This window comes from Salvelinus namaycush, chromosome 7, assembly GCF_016432855.1.
Source record: "Salvelinus namaycush isolate Seneca chromosome 7, SaNama_1.0, whole genome shotgun sequence".
In the NCBI taxonomy this organism is placed as follows: Eukaryota; Metazoa; Chordata; class Actinopteri; order Salmoniformes; family Salmonidae; genus Salvelinus; species Salvelinus namaycush.
Window position 1 is genome coordinate 7503001 of NC_052313.1, and position 25917 is coordinate 7528917.

At 43.8% G+C, this 25917-nt stretch overlaps 1 protein-coding gene across 1 annotated transcript in view; it reads left to right on the forward strand.

Annotated features, from left to right (window-relative positions):
- LOC120050446 overlaps nucleotides 1-18736 on the forward strand; it is a 34496-nt gene extending 15760 nt beyond the window's left edge. The window contains exons 2-5 of the mRNA XM_038997034.1: nucleotides 17726-17854; nucleotides 17960-18034; nucleotides 18137-18256; nucleotides 18441-18736. Coding sequence (XP_038852962.1) covers nucleotides 17726-17854; nucleotides 17960-18034; nucleotides 18137-18256; nucleotides 18441-18728 — 612 coding nt within the window. The 3' untranslated portion in view covers nucleotides 18729-18736. The remainder of the gene's footprint in view (nucleotides 1-17725; nucleotides 17855-17959; nucleotides 18035-18136; nucleotides 18257-18440) is intronic.
- Nucleotides 18737-25917: the final 7181 nt, after the last annotated feature.

Below are 25917 nucleotides of genomic sequence, written 5' to 3' on the forward strand. Positions count from 1 at the left end.
GTAAATAACCTCTCCCTCAACGTTAGCAAAACAAAGGAGCTGATTGTCGACTTCAGGAGGAACCAGGCTGGACACGCCCCCTTCCTCATCAACGAGGCTGTGGTATACACATCTCAGAGAAGCTGAAATGTTCTAACCACATGGACACTGTAGCGAAGAACCCATGACAGCAACTCTTCAACCTCAGGATGCTGAATTAATGTGTCCTGTCCCCGAGGGCCCTCAGTGTTCTACAGGAGCACCATCGAGAGCATACTGTCGGGCTGCAACACAACATGTTACGGGAACTCCACTGCCACGGACCACAAGGCTCTTCAGGGTGCTATGTGCAGCCGAACGCACCATTTGGTGCACACTGCCTGCCATACAGGAAGGCCAAGAAGATAATCAGGGACCCCAGCCGCCCAAGCCATGCTCTGTTCTCCCCGCTTCAATTACCCTCCCCCTCAGTCTTAACTCTGCCTCCAACCCAATGGACATTTATTAATTCATCACTGCTACAGTTGTTATGATATACAGTTGAAGTCGGAAGTGTACATACACTTAGGTTGGAGTCATTAAAACTTGTTTTTCAACCACTCCACAAATTTCTTGTTAACAAACTATAGTTTTGGCAAGTCGGTTAGGACATCTACTTAGTGCATGACACAAGTAATTTTTCCAACAATTGTTTACAGACAGATTATTTCACTTATAATTCACTGCATCACAATGCCAGTGGGTCAGAAGTTTATATACACTAAGTTGACTGTGCCTTTAAACAGCTTGAAAATTCCAGAAAATTATGTCATGGCTTTAGAAGCTTCTGATAGGCTAATTGACATAATTTGAGTCAATTGGAGGTGTACCTGTGGATGTATTTCAAGGCCTACCTTCAAACTCAGTGCCTCTTTGCTTGACATCATGGGAAAATCAAAAGAAATCAGCCAAGACCTCAGAAAAAAAATTGTAGACTTCCACAAGTCTGGTTCATCCTTGGGAGCAATTTTCAAATGCCTGAAGGTACCACGTTCATCTGTACAAACAATAGTACGCAGGTATAAACACCATGGGACCACGCAGCCGTCATACCGCTCAGGAAGGAGACGCGTTCTGTCTCCTAGAGATGAACGTACTTTGGTGCGAAAAGTGCAAATCAATCCCAGAACAACAGCAAAGGACCTTGTGAAGATGCTGGAGGAAACAGGTACAAAAGTATCTTTATCCACAGTAAAACGAGTACTATATCGACATAACCTGAAAGGCCGCTCAGCAAGGAAGAAGCCACTGCTACAAAACCGCCATAAAAAAGCCAGACTACGGTTTGCAACTGCACGTGGGGATAAAGATCATACTTTTTGGAGAAATGTCCTCTGGTCTGATGAAACAAAAATAGAACTGTTTGGCCATAATGACCATCGTTATGTTTGGAGGAAAAAGGGGGAGGCCTGCAAGTCGAAGAACACCATCCCAACCGTGAAGCAGGGGGGTGGCAGCATCATGTTGTGGGGTGCTTTGCTGCAGAAGGGACTGGTGCACTTCACAAAATAGATGGCATCATGAGGGAGGAAAATTGTCGATATATTGAAGCAACATCTCAACACATCAGTCAGGAAGTTAAAGCTTGGTAGCAAATGGGTCAGCCAAATTGACAATGACCCCAAGCATGCTTCCAAAGTTGTGGCAAAATGGCTTATGGACAACAAAGTCAAGGTATTGGAGTGGCCATCACAAAGCCCTGACCTCAATCCTATGGAACATTTGTGGGCAGAACTGAAAAATTGTGTTCGAGGAAGGAGGCCTACAAACCTGACTCCGTTACACCAGCTCTGTCAGGAGGATTGGGCCAAAATTCACCCAACTTATTGTGGGAAGCTTGTGAAAGGCTATCCGAAACGTTTGACTCAAATTAAACCATTTAAAGGCAATGCTACCATGTAAACTTCTGACCCACTGGGAATGTGATGAAAGAAATAAAAGCTGAAATCAATCATTCTCTCTACTATTATTCTGACATTTCACATTCTTAAAATAAAGTGGTGATCCTAACTGACCTAAGACAGAGAACTTTTACTCGGATTAAATGTCAGGAATTGTGAAAAACTGAGTTTAAATGTATTTGGCTAAGGTTTATGTAAACTTCCGACTTCAACTGTATATAGTTATCTTTATATTGTTGTTTTTTATTTTATTTCACTTTCACTATTTCACTTTCAGTCCTGCATGTTGGAGCTCAAAGCCTAAGATTTTCACTGTACCCTGCATTCACACCTGCAACCCTGTACATGTGACTACTAAACACTGTACCCTGCAATCACACCTGCAACCCTGTACATGTGACTACTAAACACTGTACCCTGCAATCACACCTGCAACCCTGTACATGTGACTACTAAACACTGTACCCTGCAATCACACCTCCAACCCTGTACATGTGACTACTAAACACTGTACCCTGCAATCACACCTCCAACCCTGTACATGTGACTATTAAACACTGTACCCTGCAATCACACCTGCAACCCTGTACATGTGACTATTAAACACTCTGAATCTGAAATCTATGGAAATTCCTTATCTTCAGGCGACAGTCCGCTTTACAGATTTGTTTTACACTTTGCTGCATGTATGTGGTACATTTTCACAACTCTTAGTACAAAACTTGGAAACACTTTATTTGGATAGTCCACCCATGTAGACGCGACTATCAGTAACATTTCAACTAACTAGCTCCGAATCCTAACCTAACCCTAACCTGCTACTAACCCTAACCTAACCCTAACCTGCAGTACTAAAACTGCATTGACCAATGCAGTAACGTAATACCAAATATTTTTGCCCAATTGATTAACTGCTAGCTATTTAAAATAGCTAAATTGAGAAGATTTCATCATGTTCATCATCGTGTTTTGGTTGAAATGGTTGTGTGGTGAACTGATGTCTACAAACAAACAAAATGAACGCACAATAAAAGGTTTTGAATGTAAGACCAGCTGCGTTACAAGTGATACAAGTTTGTAGTTTCGAAATTTCATCACATACTTGTGAAAATAGTACCAATGTGATTAAAAAAGACCTGTATTTCACAGTCCACTACACACCAGAAATGACATGGTAAATAGGTAGTCAGATCAATATCAATCTAAATGAATACCATGTTACAGTAAACTATCTGATGATGAAATCAATGCAACCAGTGTGTGTGTGTGTGTGTGTGTGTGTGTGTGTGTGTGTGTGTGTGTGTGTGTGTGTGTGTGTGTGTGTGTGTGTGTGTGTGTGTGTGTGTGTGTGTGTGTGTGTACAGTGGCGGTTCTAGCTTGCACCCCCACTCGTAAATATCAAAAAGAAGTAACAAAGACAAATAGAAACAAATTGTAGTATATAAACACAAATATAAAGATAAGCAAATTATTACACTATTACCCTATTGCTAACAAAAAACACACAAATAAAACTAAATGGCACAAATCCTATATCACACAAATACACAAATAGAATAACACACTTATAAAGAAGAGACCCTGATTAGTACACTATTGCATTTCAAACAAGAAACACACAAACTAAATTGCACAACTATTTGATAGGTTCCCCAGCTCCCCCTACCTCTGGCTTCCAGTGGGGAGACCTGAGGTCAACCTACCCCCGTCCTCCTCCCCATCTCGTACTTCTGAGTGGGAGACCTTCCCAGGCAGTAGCCTGCCTAGCTCACAAACTAGAATCAGGGCGCCCACTCCGACAAGGTTAATTGACCCACAGTCCCACACGGTGACATGATATCATGGACGTGACATGCAAATGAGCGATAGAAAACCGATCGCGCAAATGTCACCATTCCGAATGTATTTTTGTATTATTATCATTATTCTTTTTTTGTGCGGGCGTCCCGTGCCGCCCTCGGCAAGAGGGCGGCTGCCCATGTCTGCCCATGTCGCCTATACCTAAATCCACCACTGCGCTTGTGTATATATGCTGGCATGTTTCAAACGAAGGGAGGGAACTTTACTTTAGCTCTAGACTTCCTGGAGCTGTGGAGGGGTGATGAAGTATGAGGAAATCTCCTCACACACACAGTTTAAACACACCTCTCACATTTCCAACTGATTAGAGACATGCTTTTGACTCAACATCCTCACCTCATCCCCCTCTACTCTGTAGGACTAAGACACTTATCATGTGTGAAGCATCTCACTCACAAGAGCGGTATATCTGTCAATGACTAAATGTATCGTTGTGTTGCCATGCACATACCGGCAGCTCTGGCAAGGGTTCCCTCATTCTGACTTCAGTCTCAGAAATTATCCAACTTGTCGGCTGTATTTGAGGCGTAGTCCACCACACCCACATCCTCTCAAAGGCAACAGTTGTTTCAAATCCCTTTTAAGTTACACACCGACTTGTCACATCAGGGAAAGTGGATCGATGTCTGATTACTCTCAAACAATTGCCTTCCTTCCCTTTTGAGGATGACCACTGACATGAGAATCTGGTAGCAGGGGTGACCAACAAATTATTGGCATACCAATTCAGGGACTGAAAAGTGTTTCTGTTCCCAAGAGATGCACATTTTTGTTCCAGCCCAGCACAAACACGTTCAACTAATCAATTGATTATCAAGCCCTCCGTTTGTTATTTTTATGTAATTTCTTTCCATACCATGGACTGAATTGACCCCAACCCTGTTTGAGGGGGTTGAAGGCAGTTCATTCAGGAAGTGATGATGAAATAATGAAATTTTGACATAAATAGCTTCTCGTTTTCATCTGATTGAGAACGTATTCATTTTAAAATTAAAGTCCTGAATTGACTACCTTCAATTGAAATTGACCATGACCCCAAGTCAGTTTTCCACCATATTGCTTTCGCCTACTGAAAAAGGGCAGTGATTTTTACTGAACAGGGTGATAGATAAACACACAGTTATGATGAAAGGCAGTAACGTACTAGTTCCCAGAGAAAGGTCCTTTAACTTGTTATTATTGGCTCAGGGAATGGAGCAAGGCTACATGACTCACCCCTAAGATTCAACATACCGCACACTTTAATAAGGAAACGGGTGCATTGCATGAAATTAGATCTGCCTTGCCAATGTCAACTCCTACAAATGTGGACAAGAGTTATCATGCTGGAACCTCAGCCTGGAATGTGATGACTGTTGTCATCAGTGCTTCACTTGGACTGAAATACATGTTGGTACTCATTTTAGGTGGTGGACCAGTTAATATTTAGGTGCTATGTCGTTGATATAAATTTGAACGCACTACCAGCGCATTGAAAAGTTGATGTAATACTTTCCTGTGAATATATTGTCTACTGCCAAAAGGACCAACCGCATGAACAACTGGTAAAGTACAGTAAAATGTTATTGTATTCAACATTCTGGCTTGTAGAGGTTGTGCGAGGAAACTTTCCTTATTCAAACTCATTTCTGCCTGATGTAGAATTCTGTGCAATTCAATGTTGGGTTTCCAGGCAACTCCCTTGTGAGCTCCTGCCCCAAGTCAAGCAATGGTTGTCATGGTTACCCCGTTGACGTTCTGTTTCCCAGGATGCACCAGTTCCCAGCCATCAAGCTCTGATGGATGACTAATTAATTAAATAGGCCATTCCACTGTCACAGACACAGACCTGCATGCCCCCTCTCATACCCACACATACAAAATTGCCTGAAACTCATGACAAAACCTCATGTTCCTTCCAAGGGACAACATCATTGACGTATGTCTATCAGGTCAAGGTTTAGCCAACATATAGTGATACAAAATTATACTACTTTAAATTGTTGGACGTTAGCCTCAGGAGAGTATAAGAAAAACTTGGAAATAGCGAGATATTTGACTCATTTTTCATGCAAATATGCTGGTTTCTTCACTCTAGCTTGTTTCTGATTGGAGAAGTTGCAGGTGTTGCAATCGACTCCCCTTACTTTGCCCCAGTCTCCCCCCAGTGTGGGACGTCCCAATGGGCGGATTTCAGGAGAGTTTGACAAGTAAAACTCCCAGTGTCGATTCTCTCGTCAAGTGTTGTCGCGCGTGTTTATCACTTGGCTGGAGTATGAGCGGACCAAAGCTACAGGTAGGTCGACTGCATTGGTGTTTCCGGTGATATCACGCGCAGCGTCAGCGACGCACTCACATCGCGTTTGGGGCTTGGCGCGCGTGGATTGGGAGACGGGAGTAGGAATGGTACTGTAATGCGCGCGCCATGTAAACATTTTATACGTTCCCATCTGTTTTTACTTGGACAGTGAAGCGAAAACGTTTAATTTGATGATATAGCCTACTCCAGCATTTTGGATTTGAGAGCAAATGTGTTTTATAGGAAGCTATAGTTTAGTACAGAATGTCACATTTTATTCGAAGGTATCTGTTTTACCGTTTAGAAATGAAAGCACTGTATCTCCTTCCCCATTTGAAGGTGTCATATCATACGTATTTGGACAAATTCACTTAGTGTTTTAAAGTAATCAAAAGTTTAATATTTGGTCCCAAATAGAGCCCCACAGCGGTCAAACGGCAATAGAGTCCCACAGTATGAGTCATAATACCCATAAAACCTAGCGGTCAAACGGAAATGTTTCCAATCGTTTTTCCACCATTAATTTTTTGCATGGGGGATTTTAGAAACACTTAAAATAAGGACTGTGTGACTTATACATTTTTCTCCCTCGTCCCTAAAAGAAATAGACACATTTAAAAGTGTTAACTAGATGTGTTAACTATAACTAGTGTTAACTAGAACTACTAATGGGGTGTCAGGTAGCCTAGTGGTTAGAGCGTTGGGCCAGTAAGAGAAAGGTTGGCAGATCAAGTCCCTGAGCTGACAAGGTAAAAATCTTTCGTCTGCCCTTGAACAAGGCAGTTCCCCGGTAGCTGTCATTGTAAATAGGAATTTGTTCTTAACTGACTTGCCTAGTAAAATAATGCATTCATTCTATCACCCCTTTTCTGGTGAGCACTACTTTATTTAGTCTTCTGGGGCAACAAGTTATGACAGAAGAGAGGCTGCATATATCTAACTATAGTTGACAAACAATGGCCTCCCAAATGTCGGAAATATTAAGCAGAAAGTTGTCTAAATTAGGGGTGAAAATAGCAAGTAGGCTATACGGTCCAGTACGGCGTATCAGCAAAATAAATTATTGTGGAATTATTATGGTGGATTACACTGCTCAGGTAGTCTACTTTTTGAAGTGATTTGTTTGACAGTCAGATGAAAACATCATCACACAACACCCATGATACGCGAAACTGAGCCTGCACAGACCGTAAAAACAACAGTAAACGGGATAAGATATTTACATGCTACTGTATCCCATCTAAGATCAGTATATACCATGCATCTTATCTGGGTTTCTCATTACCGGTATACAAGCTTTTTCGGGTTATTGTAAATGGGATATGATGTTTAGTATCCCGAATAATAACAGGATATTGGCATGTATGTAAACATGGTCTTTGACATTCTGATTGAATCTATTCAGTTTGTGCTGGAAAGGAAAAGAGTTAATACTGTGGGGGAAAAAAAGATCCAATCTTTTTCTTTGGTGGTCTCTGGAGATAGAAATCTAGCTTGTGAGGGACATTTCCATGTAAAAGGACCCATGAACACCAACAAGTGAAGTTCATAGAAGCATGGTAAAGTGGGTGTCAAATCAAAGCTATCAGTCTATATCTTTTTTTTTTTTAATGAAAGAATATACAAAAGTATGTGGACACCCCTTCAAAAAGGGTGGCTACTTTGAAGAATCTCAGATATATATAAAATATATTTAGATTTGTTTAACACTTTTTTGTTTACTACATGATTCCATGTGTTATTTCATAGTTTTGATGTCTTCACTATTATTCTACAATGTATAAAATAGTAAAAATAAAGAATGACCCTGCAATGAATAGGTGTCCAAACCTTTGACTGGTACTGTGTGTATATACACTGCTCAAAAAAATAAAGGGAACACTTAAACAACACAATGTAACTCCAAGTCAATCACACTTCTGTGAAATCAAACTGTCCACTTAGGAAGCAACACTGATTGACAATAAATTTCACATGCTGTTGTGCAAAAGGAATAGACAAAAGGTGGAAATTATAGGCAATTAGCAAGACATCCCCCAATAAAGGAGTGGTTCTGCAGGTGGTGACCACAGACCACTTCTCAGTTCCTATACTTCCTGGCTGATGTTTTGGTCACTTTGGAATGCTGGCGGTGCTTTCACTCTAGTGGTAGCATGAAACGAAGTCTACAACCCACACAAGTGGCTCAGGTAGTGCAGCTCATCCAGGATGGCACATCAATGCGAGCTGTGGCAAGAAGGTTTGCTGTGTCTGTCAGCGTAGTGTCCAGAGCATGGAGGCGTTACCAGGAGACAGGCCAGTACATCAGGAGACGTGGAGGAGGCCGTAGGAGGGCAACAACCCAGCAGCAGGACCGCTACCTCCGCCTTTGTGCAAGGAGGAGCACTGCCAGAGCCCTGCAAAATGACCTCCAGCAGGCCACAAATGTGCATGTGTCTGCTCAAACGGTCAGAAACAGACTCCATGAGGGTGGTATGAGGGCCCGACGTCCATAGGTGGGGGTTGTGCTTACAGCCCAACACCGTGCAGGACGTTTGGCATTTGCCAGAGAACACCAAGATTGCCAAATTCGCCACTGGCGCCCTGTGCTCTTCACAGATGAAAGCAGGTTCACACTGAGCACATGTTTCATCCTTGGGAGGAAGTTCCAAACGCCTGAAGCTGCCACATTCATCTGTACAAGCAATAGTATGCAAGTATGAACACCATGGGACCATACAGCCGTCATACCGCTCAGGAAGGAGACGCGTTCTGTCTTCTAGAGATGAACGTACTTTGGTGCGAAAAGTGCAAATCAATCCCAGAACAACAGCAAAGGACCTTGTGAAGATGCTGGAGGAAACAGGTACAAAAGTTTCTATATCCACAGTAAAACGAGTCCTATATTGACATAACCTGAACGGCTGCTCAGCAAGGAAGAAGCCACTGCTCCAAAACAGCCATAAAAAAAGCCAGACTACGGTTTGCAACTGCACATGGGGACAAAGATCGAACTTTTGGAAGAAATGTCCTCTGGTCTGATGAAACAAAAATAGAACTGTTTGGCCATAATGACCATCATTATGTTTGAAAAAGGGGGATGCTTGCAAGCCGAAGAACACCATCCCAACCGTGAAGCACGGGGGTGACAGCATCATGTTGTGGGGGTGCTTTGCTGCAGGAGAGACTGGTGCACTTTACAAAGTAGATGGCATCATGAGGGAGGTAACAATTTAAAGGCAATGCTACCAAATACTAATTGAGTGTATGTAAACTTCTGACCCACTGGGAATGTGATGAAAAAATAAAAAGCTGAAATATTTCTCTCTACTATTATTCTGACATTTCACATTCTTAAAATAAAGTGGTGATCCTAACTGGCCTAAAACAGGGAATTTTTACGAGGATTAAAGGAATTGTGAAAAATTGAGTTTAAATGTATTTGGCTAAGGTGAATGTAAACTTCCGACTTCAACTGTACATACAAAAAAAAATCATACAATGTGATTTTCTGGATTAATTTTTTTTTTTTTAGATTCCGTCTCTCACAGTTGAAGTGTACCTATGATAAAAATTACAGACCTCTACATGCTTTGTAAGTAGGAAACACTGCCGATTTTGCAGGTTATCAAATACTTGTTCTCCCCACTGTATACATATATATATATATATATATATATATATATATATATCACATTGTGGCCAAAAGTTTTGAGAATGACACAAATATTAGTTTCCACAAAGTTTGCTGCTTCAGTGTCTTTAGATATTTTTGTCAAATGTTACTATGGAATACTGAAGTATAATTACAAGCATTTCATAAGTGTCAAAGGCTTTTATTGACAATTACATGAAGTTGATGCAAAGAGTCAATATTTGCAGTGTTGACCCTTCTTTTTCAAGACCTCTGCAATCTGCCCTGGCATGCTGTCAATTAACTTCTGGGCCACATCCTTCTTTGGATTTATGGTGCTTTCAAGACAACTGGGAGCTCGGGAAAAAACAAGGTCGAATCATGATGACATCAGTGATCTTCAGGTCATAGCTCTAGAAAGAAGCCCGAGTTCCAGATGTACAATTCCGAGTTGGATGACCGTTCAAAACATATTACTTCCCCAATTCCCAGTTGTCTTGAACTCAATGAAGTCAGATTTCGCAGTTCCGAGTTAAGTTGTTTTGAGCGTGGCACAAATCAGCATGGCCAATGTTGAACGTTTATCATTATAATTATGCTTGGAAAAGAGACCCTTAATCCCAGACTTGGGACCACACAGCCACTCCACTGAATAGCAGGTTAGTGATTGCTTTGCAATGCTTGCAGTTAGCCAATTATTCCTTCCAATCCACTCATTGTTGAATTTGCGATTTCCAACTTGTTGTGTAATGTTTATGTCCAATGGCCAATGAGCACCGATATGTTTTATCTAAAATTTCTCTTCATTATTTTTGTCTTCATATGACAAGGATTAAAAAGGATTTGCCAGTAGATTGTCAACTTGATTCATGATGATGACTGTTAGCTAAGAATTTGAAAGTAGTCCAATCAAAGCTACAGTAGATGTGATTTGACATAATTTTATCTGTGGCCAATGACCTTGAGTCTTCTTGGATGGGCACTTCTAATGTAACTTTATGGCAGCACGCAATGAGCTTGAATTTTCGAGCTCTACCCTTAAACTTGGCGGTAACGTAGTGTCCCCGTAAGTGGCAAAACACTGAGCCAATCACGGCGCAGCTAGAAAACATTACCAACCCCTACGCTCCACATTTTCCGCTTGCTGACCCACCACCACAGAAAGCACTGAGCTGAAACACCTGCATTTTGGAGCTGCAAAAAAGAGACCATGTTTGTATGCGGTTTTATTAACTCAATTTGTTTTAACATTGTTTGCAAACTGATATGTGATGCGTATTAATGCCGAAATCAAATGCAAAACAGGCAAGCCAAAATGTATTTTTCTCCGCTCATACAGGAGTAATATAGACCTGGTGCACTATTTTGGTGGGGATTTGTTATTTATTTATTTCTGAGCAACACCTCAGCACCCGTACTTCCCGTTGCTATGCTTATCTGACAGGGGAGGTGCTAGCGGATGGAAACTGTGTGCCTCCCAAAAATATCTCCTTTAGCCTGAAGTGTAGGTCTACCCTTGTGCACTAGCCTACTTTCCACAAATCGAGAAGCACTGGTGGATCGGAGGCATGGGATAGTGGGAGTTTCCACCATATTTCTTATACCAGTCATTTCCTTTCAAATCAGAGAAGTGAAGGGAACAAGTGCACACATTTGGAGGATGGAGATAATTGGGACATTATCTCGCCCCTAGTTAGCGAGTCCACAAGGCTACTGCAGTGCTTTCTGTAATCCACAGGATGGAGAGTGAAAGCTATTGGAGTCAGTTAAAGGTCCAATGCAGCTGTTTTTATCTCAATATCAAATTATTTCTGGGTAACAAGAATGTGCCTTACTGTAATTGTAAAATGGTCAAAACAGAACAAAAATTACTTCTTAGCTAAGAGCAATTTCTCAAGCTAGAAGTGGGAAACTGAAAACCATTGCTGTTATTGGCAGAGCGGTTTGGAACTAGGGCTGGGCGATATCTAATTAATTCAAATTAATATTTTAGCACGATGTTCCAAATGCCTTTATCGCAGGTTTTTTATTTTTTATTAGCGTTTTTTGTTGTTCTTCGTCTTGTCTCCTTTGCTCCTTCTGTACTGTGTGCCCTGTGCACCTTCCCACTCCACAGACACCAAGCCCCTCCTCCTTCTGTACTGTGTGCCCTGTGCACCTTCCCACTCCACAGACACCAAGCCCCTCCTCCTTCTGTACTGTGTGCCCTGCACACCTTCCCACTCCACAGACACCAAGCCCCTCCTCCTTCTGTACTGTGTGCACTGTGCACCTTCCCACTCCACAGACACCAAGCCCCTCCTCCTTCTGTACTGTGTGCCCTGTGCACCTTCCCACTCCACAGACACCAAGCCCCTCCTCCTTCTGTACTGTGTGCCCTGTGCACCTTCCCACTCCACAGACACCAAGCCCCTCCTCCTTCTCTACTGTGTGCCATGTGCACCTTCCCACTCCACAGACACCAAGCCCCTCCTCCTTCTGTACTGTGTGCACTGTGTACCTTCCCACTCCACATACACCAAGCCCCTCCTCCTTCTCTACTGTGTGCCATGTGCACCTTCCCACTCCACAGACACCAAGCCCCTCCTCCTCCTGTGCTGTGTGCACGGTGCACCTTCCCACTCCACAGACACCAAGCCCCTCCTCCTTCTGTACTGTGTGCACCTTCCCACTCCACAGACACCAAGCCCCTCCTCCTTCTGTACTGTGTGCCCTGTGCACCTTCCCACTCCACAGACACCAAGCCCCTCCTCCTGTACTGTGTGCCCTGTGCACCTTCCCACTCCACAAACACCAAGCCCCTCCTCCTTCTGTACTGTGTGCACTGTGCACCTTCCCACTCCACAGACACCAAGCCCCTCCTCCTTCTGTACTGTGTGCCCTGTGCACCTTCCCACTCCACAGACACCAAGCCCCTCCTCCTTCTGTACTGTGTGCACTGTGCACCTTCCCACTCCACAGACACCAAGCCCCTCCTCCTTCTGTACTGTGTGCCCTGTGCACCTTCCCACTCACACAGAAACCAAGCCCCTCCTCCTTCTGTGCTGTGTGCCCTGTGCATCTTCCCACTCCACAGACACCAAGCCCCTCCTCCTTCTGTACTGTGTGCACCTTCCCACTCCACAGACACCAAGCCCCTCCTCCTTCTCTACTGTGTGCCCTGTGCATCTTCCCACTCCACAGACACCAAGCCCCTCCTCCTTCTGTACTGTGTGCCCTGTGCACCTTCCCACTCCACAGACACCAAGCCCCTCCTCCTTCTCTACTGTGTGCCATGTGCACCTTCCCACTCCACAGACACCAAGCCCCTCCTCCTTCTCTACTGTGTGCCATGTGCACCTTCCCACTCCACAGACACCAAGCCCCTCCTCCTTCTGTACTGTGTGCCCTGTGCACCTTCCCACTCACACAGACACCAAGCCCCTCCTCCTTCTGTACTGTGTGCCCTGTGCACCTTCCCACTCCACAGACACCAAGCCCCTCCTCCTTCTGTACTGTGTGCCCTGTGCACCTTCCCACTCCACAGACACCAAGCCCCTCCTCCTTCTGTACTGTGTGCCCTGTGCACCTTCCCACTCCACAGACACCAAGCCCCTCCTCCTTCTGTACTGTGTGCCCTGTGCACCTTCCCACTCCACAGACACCAAGCCCCTCCCCCTTCTGTACTGTGTGCCCTGTGCACCTTCCCACTCCACAGACACCAAGCCCCTCCTCCTTCTGTACTGTGTGCCCTGTGCACCTTCCCACTCACACACAACAACAACAGCGAAAGATAGCTTCTTCCTCTCTGACAGACAACAAGCAGTTGGAACTCGCTATTTGCATTTAAGGTTTGGTTCTACAGAATCGGTCATATGGTAGGTGTAAATATTTAGACAAAATGTTACTATAATAGATGAGAACACAACCTTTCTAGCAATACCCTTTTTATATCTCAACTCCCAAAATGTAGAACAGGGCAGACCGTACAAAAACAAGAGTATTAATGAAGATGATTGTGGAAGATTAAGGCTCAGTTTCTGTCGCGCGCGGCACTGCGGTACCGCTAGCAGCATTTTAGCCACAGACTGTCATGTGCCAGATGTCTAGTCTGTGATTTAGAAATGTGCAATGAGCATACAAAGACTCACTTATGTCAGGAATTTGCAACTTGTTCTCATTCTGTGAAATAAGCATCTTGGGAAAATTAAAGGCCACTCTAAAATGTGCAGTTTTGTCACACAACACAATGCCACAGATTCAAGTTTCAAGTTTTGAGGGAGTGTGCAACTGGCATGCTGACTGCAGGAATGTCCACCAGAGATGTTGCCAGAGAATTTAATGTTCATTTCTCTACAATAAGCCACCTCCAAAGTCACTTCAGAGAATTTGGCAGTATGTCCAATCGGCCACATAGCCAATCGACCACGTGTATGGCGTCGTGTGGGTGAGCGGTTTGCTGATGTCAACGTTGTGAAAACAGTGCCCCATGGTGGCAGTGGGGTTATGGTATGGGCAGGCGTAAGCTACAGACAATGAACACAATTGCATTTCATCGATGGCAATTTAAATGGTCAGAGAAACCGGGACGAGATCCTGAGGCCCATTGTCGTGCCATTCATCTTCCTCCATCATCTCATGTTTCAGCATGATAATGTACGGCCCCATGTCACAAATATCTGTACACAGTTCCTGGAAGCTGAACATGTCGCACTTCTTCCATGGCCTGTATACTCACCAGACATGTCACCCATTGAGCATGTTTGGGGTACTCTGGATCGATGTGTATGACAGCGTGTTCCAGTTCCAGCCAATATCCAGCAAATTCACACAGCCATTGATGAGGAGTGGGACAACATTCCACAGGCCACAATCAACAGCCTGATCAACTATATGAAGGAGATGTGTTGCGCTGCATGAGGCAAATGGTGGTCACACCAGATACTGACTGGTTTTCTGATCCACGCCACTACCTTTTTTTCTGAGGTATCTGTGACCAACAGATGCATATCTGTATTCCCTGTCATGTGAAATTCATAGAATCAGGCCTAATGAATTTATTTCAATTGACTGATTTCCTTATATGAAATGTAACTCAGTAAAATCTTTTAAATTGTTGCATAATGCATTTTTATATTTTTATTCAGAATAGATCCAAGTTGACTAGACTTTATATTTAAAGATAAGCTGGCTACTCACTAGCACATTGAGAGATTGTTTGAGACCTGTGTTCATTTTCTATAACACCTGCTACAAGAAGTTGGTCATTGTTTTTAGTGGATGTGCGTTGTGCATCGTTCTGGTTAAATTGTTATCAAACATAGATTTTTCATAGACAGACTTGAAAGCCAGATCAGTGATTCATTCAAAAAAGCAGGTTAAACTATTTTGATAATTTAATTATTTTACCTTATGGTTGTGGAAGGCTTATAGTCAGGTTAGGTATAATTTTACATGCAGTGTATTGACCTTTTTTAATCGTGCAAAAAAAGCTTATTTAGAGAAAACATTGAAACAAAATCTATATATTGTGAATCGCCCGTGTAAAATTTTTTGATGATTGTAAGGCCATATCGCCCAGCCCTATTTGGAACTCTTTCTTATTGGTCTATTAAGTAATTGATCACCTGGTGATGTCATCAGGCAGGCCAAAACTCCATCCCACCAAACAGGCTGACATTTCAGGTCTTTTCAAACAGCTCTTACACTAAAAGGGCATTATCATAATTTTCACAATTTCACAGTATTGTTCCAACCTCATGTGGACACAGGAATATTTATATAAAACACATATAAAACACATATATATATAAAACACAGGTAATTCCCTTTTTTGACTGCACTGGGCCTTTAAAGGTCATGTCTTGCTGTCTGCCAGCCATGCAGGGAGATTGATAGAGAAACAAGCCCGGGGAATTTTAGCCTTATAGCTAAGAATGTACAGAAGGGGTTTCAGTGAGAATCACTACAATTTATGACAACTTTTGTAAATGTGGTGGGAGTGGCACCTTTTTGTGAATATGAACCAAGTAGCCTACATACAAATGGTAGGTTAGAAACAATAGACGACTGCATATCTAGCCAAAGTTCAGTTATGAGGTACAGAATTATAAACACCATAATATAATCAATGCTGGTTGGCTGACATATACCACGGGTATGACAAAACATTTATTTTTACTGCTCTAATTACGTTGGTTACCACTTTATAATAGCAATAAGGCACCTCGGGGGTTTATGATACTATATGGCCAATATACCAGGCTCTGCGTTGCGTCGTGCATAAGACCAGCCCTTGGCCTTGGTATATTGGCCATATGGATAAGAGCTTCTGCTAAATTACTCAAATGTAAATGATTTACATATTTTCAGTAAAAACTTTATTTTGATTAATTTATTCATACTATTTCATCCTTCCACAAGATATAGTCCCTGACACAAATCTAGGGTTACTACCCATGCCGGCTCGTCGTTCGTTCTATTGGTTCGGTTGCCAGAGACGCGACCCAGTTGTTGTCAATTTAATCTGTTTCTATGGATACAATCCAGTTGTTCGTTCTAAATGCTCTATTGCCAGACTGGCTGGCAACGTTCTTATCCTTTGCTGCCTAGCTAGCCAACTATGGCTAATTTACAGTCATGTCTAACAGTGCAGCCAGAATAACAACAAAGTATCTGCATTTGCGTTTGTTTAAACTGTTTTCTAGTGATATTTATTTGGATACATCCATAACAATGAGCTAATGATGTGAGATTTCACCTGGCATAGAACATGTGCTCTCTTGTCAGGACAGTGTTGTTCAGAGGAGCTAGCCAACAACACAGCTAACACAATCACTTCAAACTGAAGCTGGAAAGACTGCAGCCTCCGAAAAAAATGATGCCGATTGATGATTTTGACGGGCTGAGAAAAGCTGCCTGCCTGTCTGTCTCATCCTGACTCCCGACACGTTCATTACTATGCAACAGCTGGAGATCGAATTTGAATATTAAAACAATATTGCAAATGTCAGAGAGACAGACAACAAGGTTTATACAAATCTCCACTGTTAAAAACTAAATGGGCTGATGAGACAGGGGATTGCGCAGTCAGATGGAACAGAGTAAATAGGCATTTTAGCGTCATAGATTTAGCCGGTGGTAACTTGTGGAATAGACACCGGCTGGAATGCGGTTTTAACCAATCAGCATTCAGGATTAGACCAACCGATTGTATAATTTCCTATAAAATCACGGTATATTTGCACGGTATAATTCAATGGCTTTAGTTAATTTTTACATGTTTTGTTTGAGCAGATTTTGAAAGCAGAAGTCGATTTGAAAACAGTATTAGTATTGTTGAATTCGATTTTCATAATAGCAAGCTAGGACTGTTTGGTTAGCTTAACTAGCAAGTCTGTTTGGTTACCAACTGCAACTACTGTAGCTATCTAGTAAACTTGCTAGCTACTTCAGTGGATGTTGAAAAATGTAAACTGGCAAATGAACACATTTTTTTGTGGCAAATGTGTTAAATTATAGCCATGGTATAAAAGGGATAATCAACTCATGGCTCTATACATTCTCTGGAAAATAATTTTAACACTGTGGAAGGTCAGTTCCACTCCGCTAGTTCGTCGTGGAACACACATTCCACAGAGTTCATTATTTTCCAGAGAACGCTGATATTGTTGAAAGCAGTCCTGACAAAATAGCCTAGCATTATTATGCTCTAGTCTAGGCTTTTGTGTAAGCAAACAAAGGTGTTTTGGCATATTTTTTTTATAATTCAGAAAACATGAATTCAGAAAACATGTGACCATCCGTCTGTAGTCCCACAGTAGGCTAGGCTACTGCCAGACCAGAGATCCCTTGTAAAAAAAAAAAAAAAGAACTCAATGGCACTCACCTGGATCGGTAAAGTATGAATAGATCAAGACAAAAACGTCTTATTTTAACTGGTGTGAATAATGCTACAAGACTGATTTTTGTACACCTTTCTGTCTCTCTGTCTCTCTCTCTCTTTGTCTCCCTCTCTCTCTCTCTCTCTCTCTCTGTATGTCTCTCTCTCTCTCACACCCACACACACACACACAGCATCTTCTTGGCACCTCTGTCTTTTCTCTCATGCTGCTACCTCTGGTGTTGTCTTGTGACAGCAACCGGACTATGAGAGAGATCGCTGAGGACTACGAGTCTGTCATCTCCCTGCTCCTTCAGAACCTTGTAAGTAACACGATGGACAATGCGTTTTCATGTTGCCATTGAGATATCAATAGAGTTTATGGATTTTAAACTGTGTTAAACTGAGATCTCTGCTCTCACTCCTAGGAGAACAACATCACTGAATTAAAAGTGTCTAATAAAAGCTGCAGAGAGGAAATGCCTGAATGTGAGAAGGATAACGTGAGTATTTACAATATTCTGAACAATCCACCGTTTCTTCGAAAAATCTACTCTTGACTTCCTTCCATCTAAATCATTGCTCTGGTCACATTGTTTTTGTAGGAGAGCCAGTTTATTTACAACATGATGTGTAGACATACCAGACTCATTAGGCTCTTTAAGCTAGAGAGGCTCAAGAGAGAAATCCTGTGCTCACTGGGCCGCTACTGTCCTAGAAAACAGGTGAGATCCATTCATTAGTAGAACTAACGTTACCAACCATTAAACCAACTACACTTACAGAATGTCTTTCTTATGCATGTTGAGATTCTCTTCTTACATCTAATCACTGTATTATTCCTGATCATTCATATTGATTGACCATATTATTATTGTGTTGTCAATGTTCTGGTTTCTCAACGCCCAGAGGAGTTCACAAGAACAGCACACAACCCATCAGCATCAGAGGAGAAAGAAGAAGAAGCCAGGAGGAGAAACGGTGGAGGAGAAAGAGAGGACGGAGGAGAACAGAGGGACCACGGAGGGAGGGGAGAGGTTGGACGGTGGGAAACAGCAGGGACGAGAGAGAAAGGAGAGATGCAGGAGCACAAAGGCCATGAAAAGGAGACGGAGACAGTATGAACTGAAGGTGTTTGTGGACAGCCTGAAGGAGTGCTACATGTCCCTGGCTGAAAGACACGGAGACCTGAAATGAGACGAAAGATGCGGCCGAGCTAACCGCACCAAGCATTTATTTACCACTTTCTTGCAGGTATACCCCGTTATACATATCAGTGGGTAACTGGCAAAATCAGAGGGGTGGAGAGTGTTTTTAAACCATGGGGGCTGTTTGCATTTCAAATTAGGGAGCGGTTAAACAATGAAGTGTTAATTCATTTACCTGCAAAAAAGCAAAGAGAAACATTCACACAGATTCATTCCTGTATTTTGTTTACAGGGTCTGTGAAAATGCAGGAACCATGACTAGGTCTTTAGGTGGTTTTTATTTTCCATGCTCTCTACACCTTTCATAAGCTAGGTTTCCATTCAACTGGCGACAGACGTGAATATTCTAAAATGCACGTTAAAAAAATATGCACATTTTCCCACCAGACATGTTTCCATTAAATTGACTTGTTGCTGATAAAAGTCTGTGCGTTAGGATGGAGTGCACATACAATTTACTTTTGTAGTTAAATTACCATGTACAGAATAAAACATACAAGTTAAAAAAAAATCCATTGCATTTTCAACTCTACTGCTGGTTTTGTCACTAAACGTGTTGAGTTATATAACGAATGTACCCACTCAGGTATTGGCATGTACGCTCTATCGCAGATACAGTGCCTACATGATGAGATTCTTATTGACAAAAGAGCCAGATCAGTTTTGTTTGTCGAACGGCAGCCAAGCATCGATCATCATGTCACCAGAATAAGACCCTCGATATTTATTGTAAAGGAACATCAAGCTCATCACCGTACACTTTCACCACCCTGTAAAGTTCATCATAACTTATTTCATCTGTAGCCTAATAAACTACATGTTTTTCTGAGTCGTAGGAGGAGGACCACACACCATGTCATCACGTGACTCCGTTTACTTTCATATGATGGTTATTATATCAATATTTGCACATAAGAGTTTCCACTGCCATTTTCCCGCATAATTAATTTGACAAACAACGATCCCATCTTGTCTAGAGTATTTTGTATTGTCGACATTTGGAAAGTTTACCGACAAATTAGTTGTTTCCATCAAGCCTGTCTTGACATTTTTTTATCCAACATGTACTTTACTCGCATAAAAATGTTAGCAGGAAACCTGGTTAGAAAAACTAAAAGCTGGTATAAAAATGCAGGCATGGTAAATTAGTGGGATTTTGGTATGTGTATGAAAGAGATATTACTGTAAAATGTATACAGTTACTGTAAAAAGAAAGTGTATAGTAAATGTCCTGTAAGGTAGTATAGTCTATATACAGTGCCTTCGGAAAGTATTCAGACCCTTTGACTTTTTCCACATTTTGTTAGTTTATATTGTGGAATATTGACTCAAAATATTTCACAGATACCGGAACTTGTAAATTCAATTAGACTTCATTACAAAGTAACAGAGCCAAGCAATTCCATGGAACAACCCCCCTTCCCATCACAGAGCTCTGTCTAGTTTTCCTTCTTTACATAACATATTATATAGTCACTCCCTTGTATGTATATGAGTAACTCCCCTTGGCCTTGCGCCACCATTATCTTCCAGTCTGGTGGTGGGGTCCTGGTTGTGATACAAAAAAGCATAAATTTATTGCATACATATGATTCCAGTATTAGTTATTTTCCGATGATCCTAGATCAGTACAACCATGGTTTCTTTGTTACATTTTCTGCTGACATCCTGTTTGTACGTGTTTGGTTTTCAGCTTCATATACGTACCTTTCCTGCTGACATGCAATTTCTACATGTCTGGTGATGAATTCCATATGTCTTTTCTGCTGACATTATGTTTTTACTGTAGTCTAATGGTCAACTATGTTTATCTAGCTCTGTCCATTTATCTGAGCTCAGCAGATATTTTGCTCACATATGTCTTATTCGTTATATATGTTTTTCTGTCTCAACACTTCAAAGTGGTCAGTCCGAATATTGGAAATACAATCATTGGCATGAGTTTCGCTCCTACAGTTACAGCCTTATTCTAAAATGTAATACATCGTTTTTTTCCCCCTCATCAATCTAATCTAAAATACCCAATAATGACAAAGCAAAAACAAGTTTGTAGACATTTTTGCAAATGTATAATTATTTTTTAACTGAAATATCACATTTACATAAGTATTTAGACCCAATATTCAGTACTTTGTTGAAACAGCATTTGCAGCGATTACAGGCTCGAGTCTTCTTGGCTATGACGCTACAAGCTTGGCACACCTTTATTTGGGGAGTTTCTCCCATTCTTCTCTGCAGATCCTCTCAAGCTCTGTCAGGTTGGATGGGGAGCGTTGCTGCACAGCTATTTTCAGGTCTCTCCAGAGATGTTCGATCAGGTTCAAGTTGGGGCTCTGGCTGGGCCACTCAAGGACATTGAGACTTGTCCCAAAGCCACTCCTGCGTTGTCTTGGCTGTGTGCTTTGGGTCGTTATCCTATGGAAGGTGAACCTTCGCCCCAGTCGAGGTCCTGAGCGCTCTGGAGCAGGTTTTCTTCGCCTTGATCCTGGCTAGTCTCCCAGTCCCTGCCACTGGAAAAACATCCCCACAGCATGAGTCTGCCACCACCATGCTTCACCGTATGGATGGTGCCAGGTTTCCTTCACACTTGACACTTGGCATTCAGGCCAAAGAGTTCAATCTTGGTTTCATCAGACCAGAGAATCTTGTTTATCATGATCTGGGAGTCTTTAGGTGTCTTTTTGCAAACTCCAAGCGGGCTGTCATGTGCCTTTTACTGAGGTGTGGCTTTCGTCTGGCCACTCTACCATAAAGGCCTGATTGGTGGAGTGCTGCAGAAATGGTTGTCCTTCTGGAAGGTTCTCTCATCTCCACAGAGGAACTCTGGAGCTCTGTTAGAGTAACCATCGGGTTCTTGGTCATCTCCCTGACCAAGACCCTTCTCCCCCGATTACTCAGTTTGGCCGGGCGGCCAGCTCTAGGAAGAGTCTTGGTGGTTCCAAACTTCCTCCATTTAAGAATGATGGAGGCCACCGTGTTCTTGGGGACCTTCAATGCTGCAGACATTTTTTGGTAAGCTTCCTCAGATCTGTGCCTTGACACAATCCTGTCTCAGACAGACAATTCCTTCGACCCCATGGCTTGGTTTTTGCTTTGACATGCACTATCAACTGTGGGACCTTATATAGATACAGTGCCTTGCAAAAGTATCCATCCCCCTTGGCATTTTTTCAATTTTGTTGCTTTACAACCTGGAATTAAAATAATGTAATTTAAATAGATTTTTATTTGGAGTTCATGTAATGGATATACAGAAATTAGTGAAATGAAAAAAATGACTTTTTAAAAAATATTCCAAAATAAATAAACGGAAAAGAGGTGCGTGCATATGTATTCACCCCCTTCGCTATGAAGCCCCTAAATAAGATCTCGTGCAACCAATTACCTTCAAAAGTCACATAATTAGTTAGATTGCACACAGGTGGACTTTATTTAAGTGTCACATGAACTCAGTATATATACACCTGTTCTGAAAGGCCCCAGAGTCTTCAACACCACAAGGGGCACCACCAAGCAAGCTGTCACGGCTGTCGAAAGAAGTGGACCAAAGTGCAGTGTTGTGAGCGTACATTTTCCTTTTATTGTAGTAAATGTCGCCAACAAAACAACAAACGAATAAACAACCGTGAAGCTTACAGGGCTATAGTGCCACTAACAAAGATAACTACCCACAATGACAAAAGGGAAAAAGGCTGCCTAAGTATGATTCCCAATCAGAGACAACGATAGACAGCTGTCCCTGATTGAGAACCATACCCAGCCAACACATAGAAATACAAAAACATAGAAATCAGAACATAGAATGCCCATCCCAAATCACACCCTGACCAAACCAAATAGAGACATAAAAAGGCTCTCTAAGGTCAGGGCGTGACAGTACCCCCCCCCCCCCCCCCCCCAAAGGTGCGGACTCCGGCCGCAAAACCTGAACCTATAGGGGAGGGTCTGGGTGGGCATCTATTCGCGGTGGCGGCCCTGGTGCTGGACGTAGACCCCGCTCCACCTCTGGCTCACCCCACTTTGGTGGCGCCTCTGGTGTGGGGACCCTCGTCGCCGACCCCGGACTGGGGACCCTCGTCACCGGCCCCGGACTAGGGACCCTCGTCGCGGGCCCCGGACTGGGGACCCTCGTTGCCGGCCCCGGACTGGAGACCCTCGTTGCGGCCCCGGACTGGACTGGGGACCCTCGTTGCCGGCCCCGGATTGGGGACCCTCGTTGCGGGCCCCGGACTGGGGACCGTCGCTGGAGGCTCCGGACTGGAGACCGTCGCTGGAGGCTCCGGACTGGAGACCGTCGCTGGAGGCTCCGGACTGGAGACCGTCGCTGGAGGCTTCGTGCCATGGATCATCGCTGGAGGCTTCGTGCCATGGATCACCGCTGGAGGCTTCGTGCCATGGATCATCACTGGAGGCTTTGTGCCATGGATCATCACTGGACTGTGGAGATGCACTGGAGGTCTGGAGAGCAGAGCTGGCACAACCCGTCCTGGCTGGATGCTCACCCTAGCCCGGCAACTGCGGGGCGTTGGCACAGGACGCACTGGTCTGTGAGAGCGCACCGGAGACACTGTGCGTAGAGCCGGCGCAGGATATACGGTGCCGAGGAGGCGCACTGGAGGTCTGGAGAGCAGAGCTGGCACAACCCGCCCTGGCTGGATGCTCACCCTAGCCCGGCAACTAACATAAAATTATGTCCTTGCTTCTGAAAACATCTGCGGGTGTATTTCAAGGCCTACCTTCAAACTCAGTGCCTCGTTGCTTAACGTCATGGAAATATCAAAAGAAATCAGCCAAGACCTAAAAAAAAAACTGTAGACCTCCACAAGTCTGGTTCATCCTTGGGAGCAATTTCAAACGCCTGAAGGTACCGCGTTCATCTGTAAAAACAATAGTACGCAAGTATAAACACCATGGGACCACGCAGCCGGTGTGTTATTTTGAAGGGACCAATGAACCGAGGACTGAACTTTTTGCAGGGGTCACGAAGCCGGATGTCCCGGGTAGAAAGCCACACACATTACCCAGGGTGGAAGAGTGGAGTAGGTCGGCGACACCGGTCAGTGAACCGTTTCGGGGAGAGGGAAGCTTGAAAAACCTGCTTGCTTCTTTGAAACCACTCATCGACGGCAGGCACAGTTCTGTCTCCCATGGGAACACGGGGGGTTGGTATCCGAGGACACACTGAAAAGGAGTGAGATGGAGTAAGGAATGCACCAGGGAGTTATGTGTGTATTCGGCCCAGGCTAGATTACAACTCCACTCTTGTGGTTGGTGGATGCAGTGTTGGCGAAGGTACTTCCCTATTTCCTGATTCAGGCATTCCGTCTGCCCGTTGGTTTTGGGGATGGTATCCGGACGATAAGCTGATGGAGACCCCCAGTCGGTCGCAGAATGCTCGCCACACCCTGGAGACAAACTGGGGTCTCCGAAACTATGTCTTCCGGGATCCCATACAGACGAAACACACCTGTTGGAACATGCACTCGGCCATTTCCATGGCATTAGGTAAATGCGGAAGGGGGATGAGTCGGCACATCTTGGTTAACCGGTCCACTACAACTAAAATAGTCGTGAAGCCAGTGAGGAAATCCATGGCAATGTGGGACCATGGTCTGTGTGGTGTAGGTAAAGGCTTGAGCTTACCGGTAGGTAGTTGGCGAAGGCTCTTTGCCCAAACACAGACGGGACAGGAAAGAATATAATCTTGGATGTCTGCTGTTCGGGATGGCCACCAGAATTTGCGGGTCAGTAGCTCCGTGGTCCCGGTGAATCCTGGATGGCCAGAACTCAGCGAGGTATGGCACCAATGCATTAGTTGGGGTCTGACGGACACAGGAACGTAGGTCTTGCCTGCAGGGGTGTTGGGAGGTGCTGTGTCGTGGTGTAGGACGGCTGCTTGGATTTCCCACTGTATGGTTCCCACGACACAAGACGGAGGCAGGATGGGCTCGGGTGCTGGGTTAGAGGAAGGGGTGTCAAATAGACGGAATAAGGAATCAGCCTTCACATTTTTCTTGCCGGGCAGAAAGGTGACAGTGAAGTTGAAGAGGGTGAAGAAGAGTGCCCCGCGAGCAAGTCTGGGGTTGAGCCTCTTAGCACTTCTTAAGTACTCCAAATTGTGGTGGTCAGTAAGGACAAGGAATGGGTGATGACCTCCCTCTAACTATTGGCGCCACTCTTCGATTGCCAGCTTAATGGTGAGGAGCTCTCGGTTCCCGACATCATAGTTCCTCTCAGCGGGTGACAGTTTCTTGGAAAAGCAGCCACATGAGTGTAATTTGGTTTGTGTCCCGACCCGCTGGGAGAGAACCACTCCCACGCTGACCTCTGATGCATCCACCTCCAGAACAAAAGGAAGGGTAGGATCTGGCTGCCTAAGGATGGGTGCAGAGGTGTTTCAAGGTCTCAGTAAGGGTGGTGTCGGTCCATTGGAGGGTACGGGTTTTTTGATTGGTGAGAGCTGAGAGGGGAGCGGTTGTGCTGCTGCAGTTTCGAATGAACTGGCGGTAGTAGTTAGAGAATCCTAGGAAATGTTGTAGTTCCTTTACAGTGGTAGGTTTGGGCCAGTTAAGCACGGCCGTGACTTTGCCTTCGTCCATGTTGACCCCTCCTGGTGTCAGCACGAACCCTAAGAAGGTTACCGTAGTAACGTGAAAGGCGCTCTTCTCGGCCTTGAAATAAAGATGGTGGTCCTGTACTCGTTGGAGGACCTGTTGCACATGCTATACGTGTTCTGCAAGGGAGTGAGAGTAGATCAAGATATCGTCAATGTACACGATGAGGAACTGGTTGATCATGTCCTGGAAAACTTCCTTCATGAAGGACTGGAAGACTGTGGGAGCATTGGTGAGACCATAGGGCATAACCAGGTATTGGTAGTGACCCCTAGCGGTGATGAACTCCATCTTCCACTCATCCCCACTTCGGATACGGACCAGCTTGTATGCACTACGTAGGTCCAGTTTGGAGTAGATGGTAGCCTGTCCAACTTGTTCTAGTGCGTCCGGAATCAGAGGAAGAGGGAAGCGACTCTTGATGGTAAGTGTTTACTTGATAGCTACAAATAGCTAGCTAAAATAAAGTGTTAATAAGATAAACATTCATTAAAAGATTTAAAAGCAATAAAAATGATCGGTAATCTATGCAGAAAATAAACTGGATGCAGCCGAACTGAACTA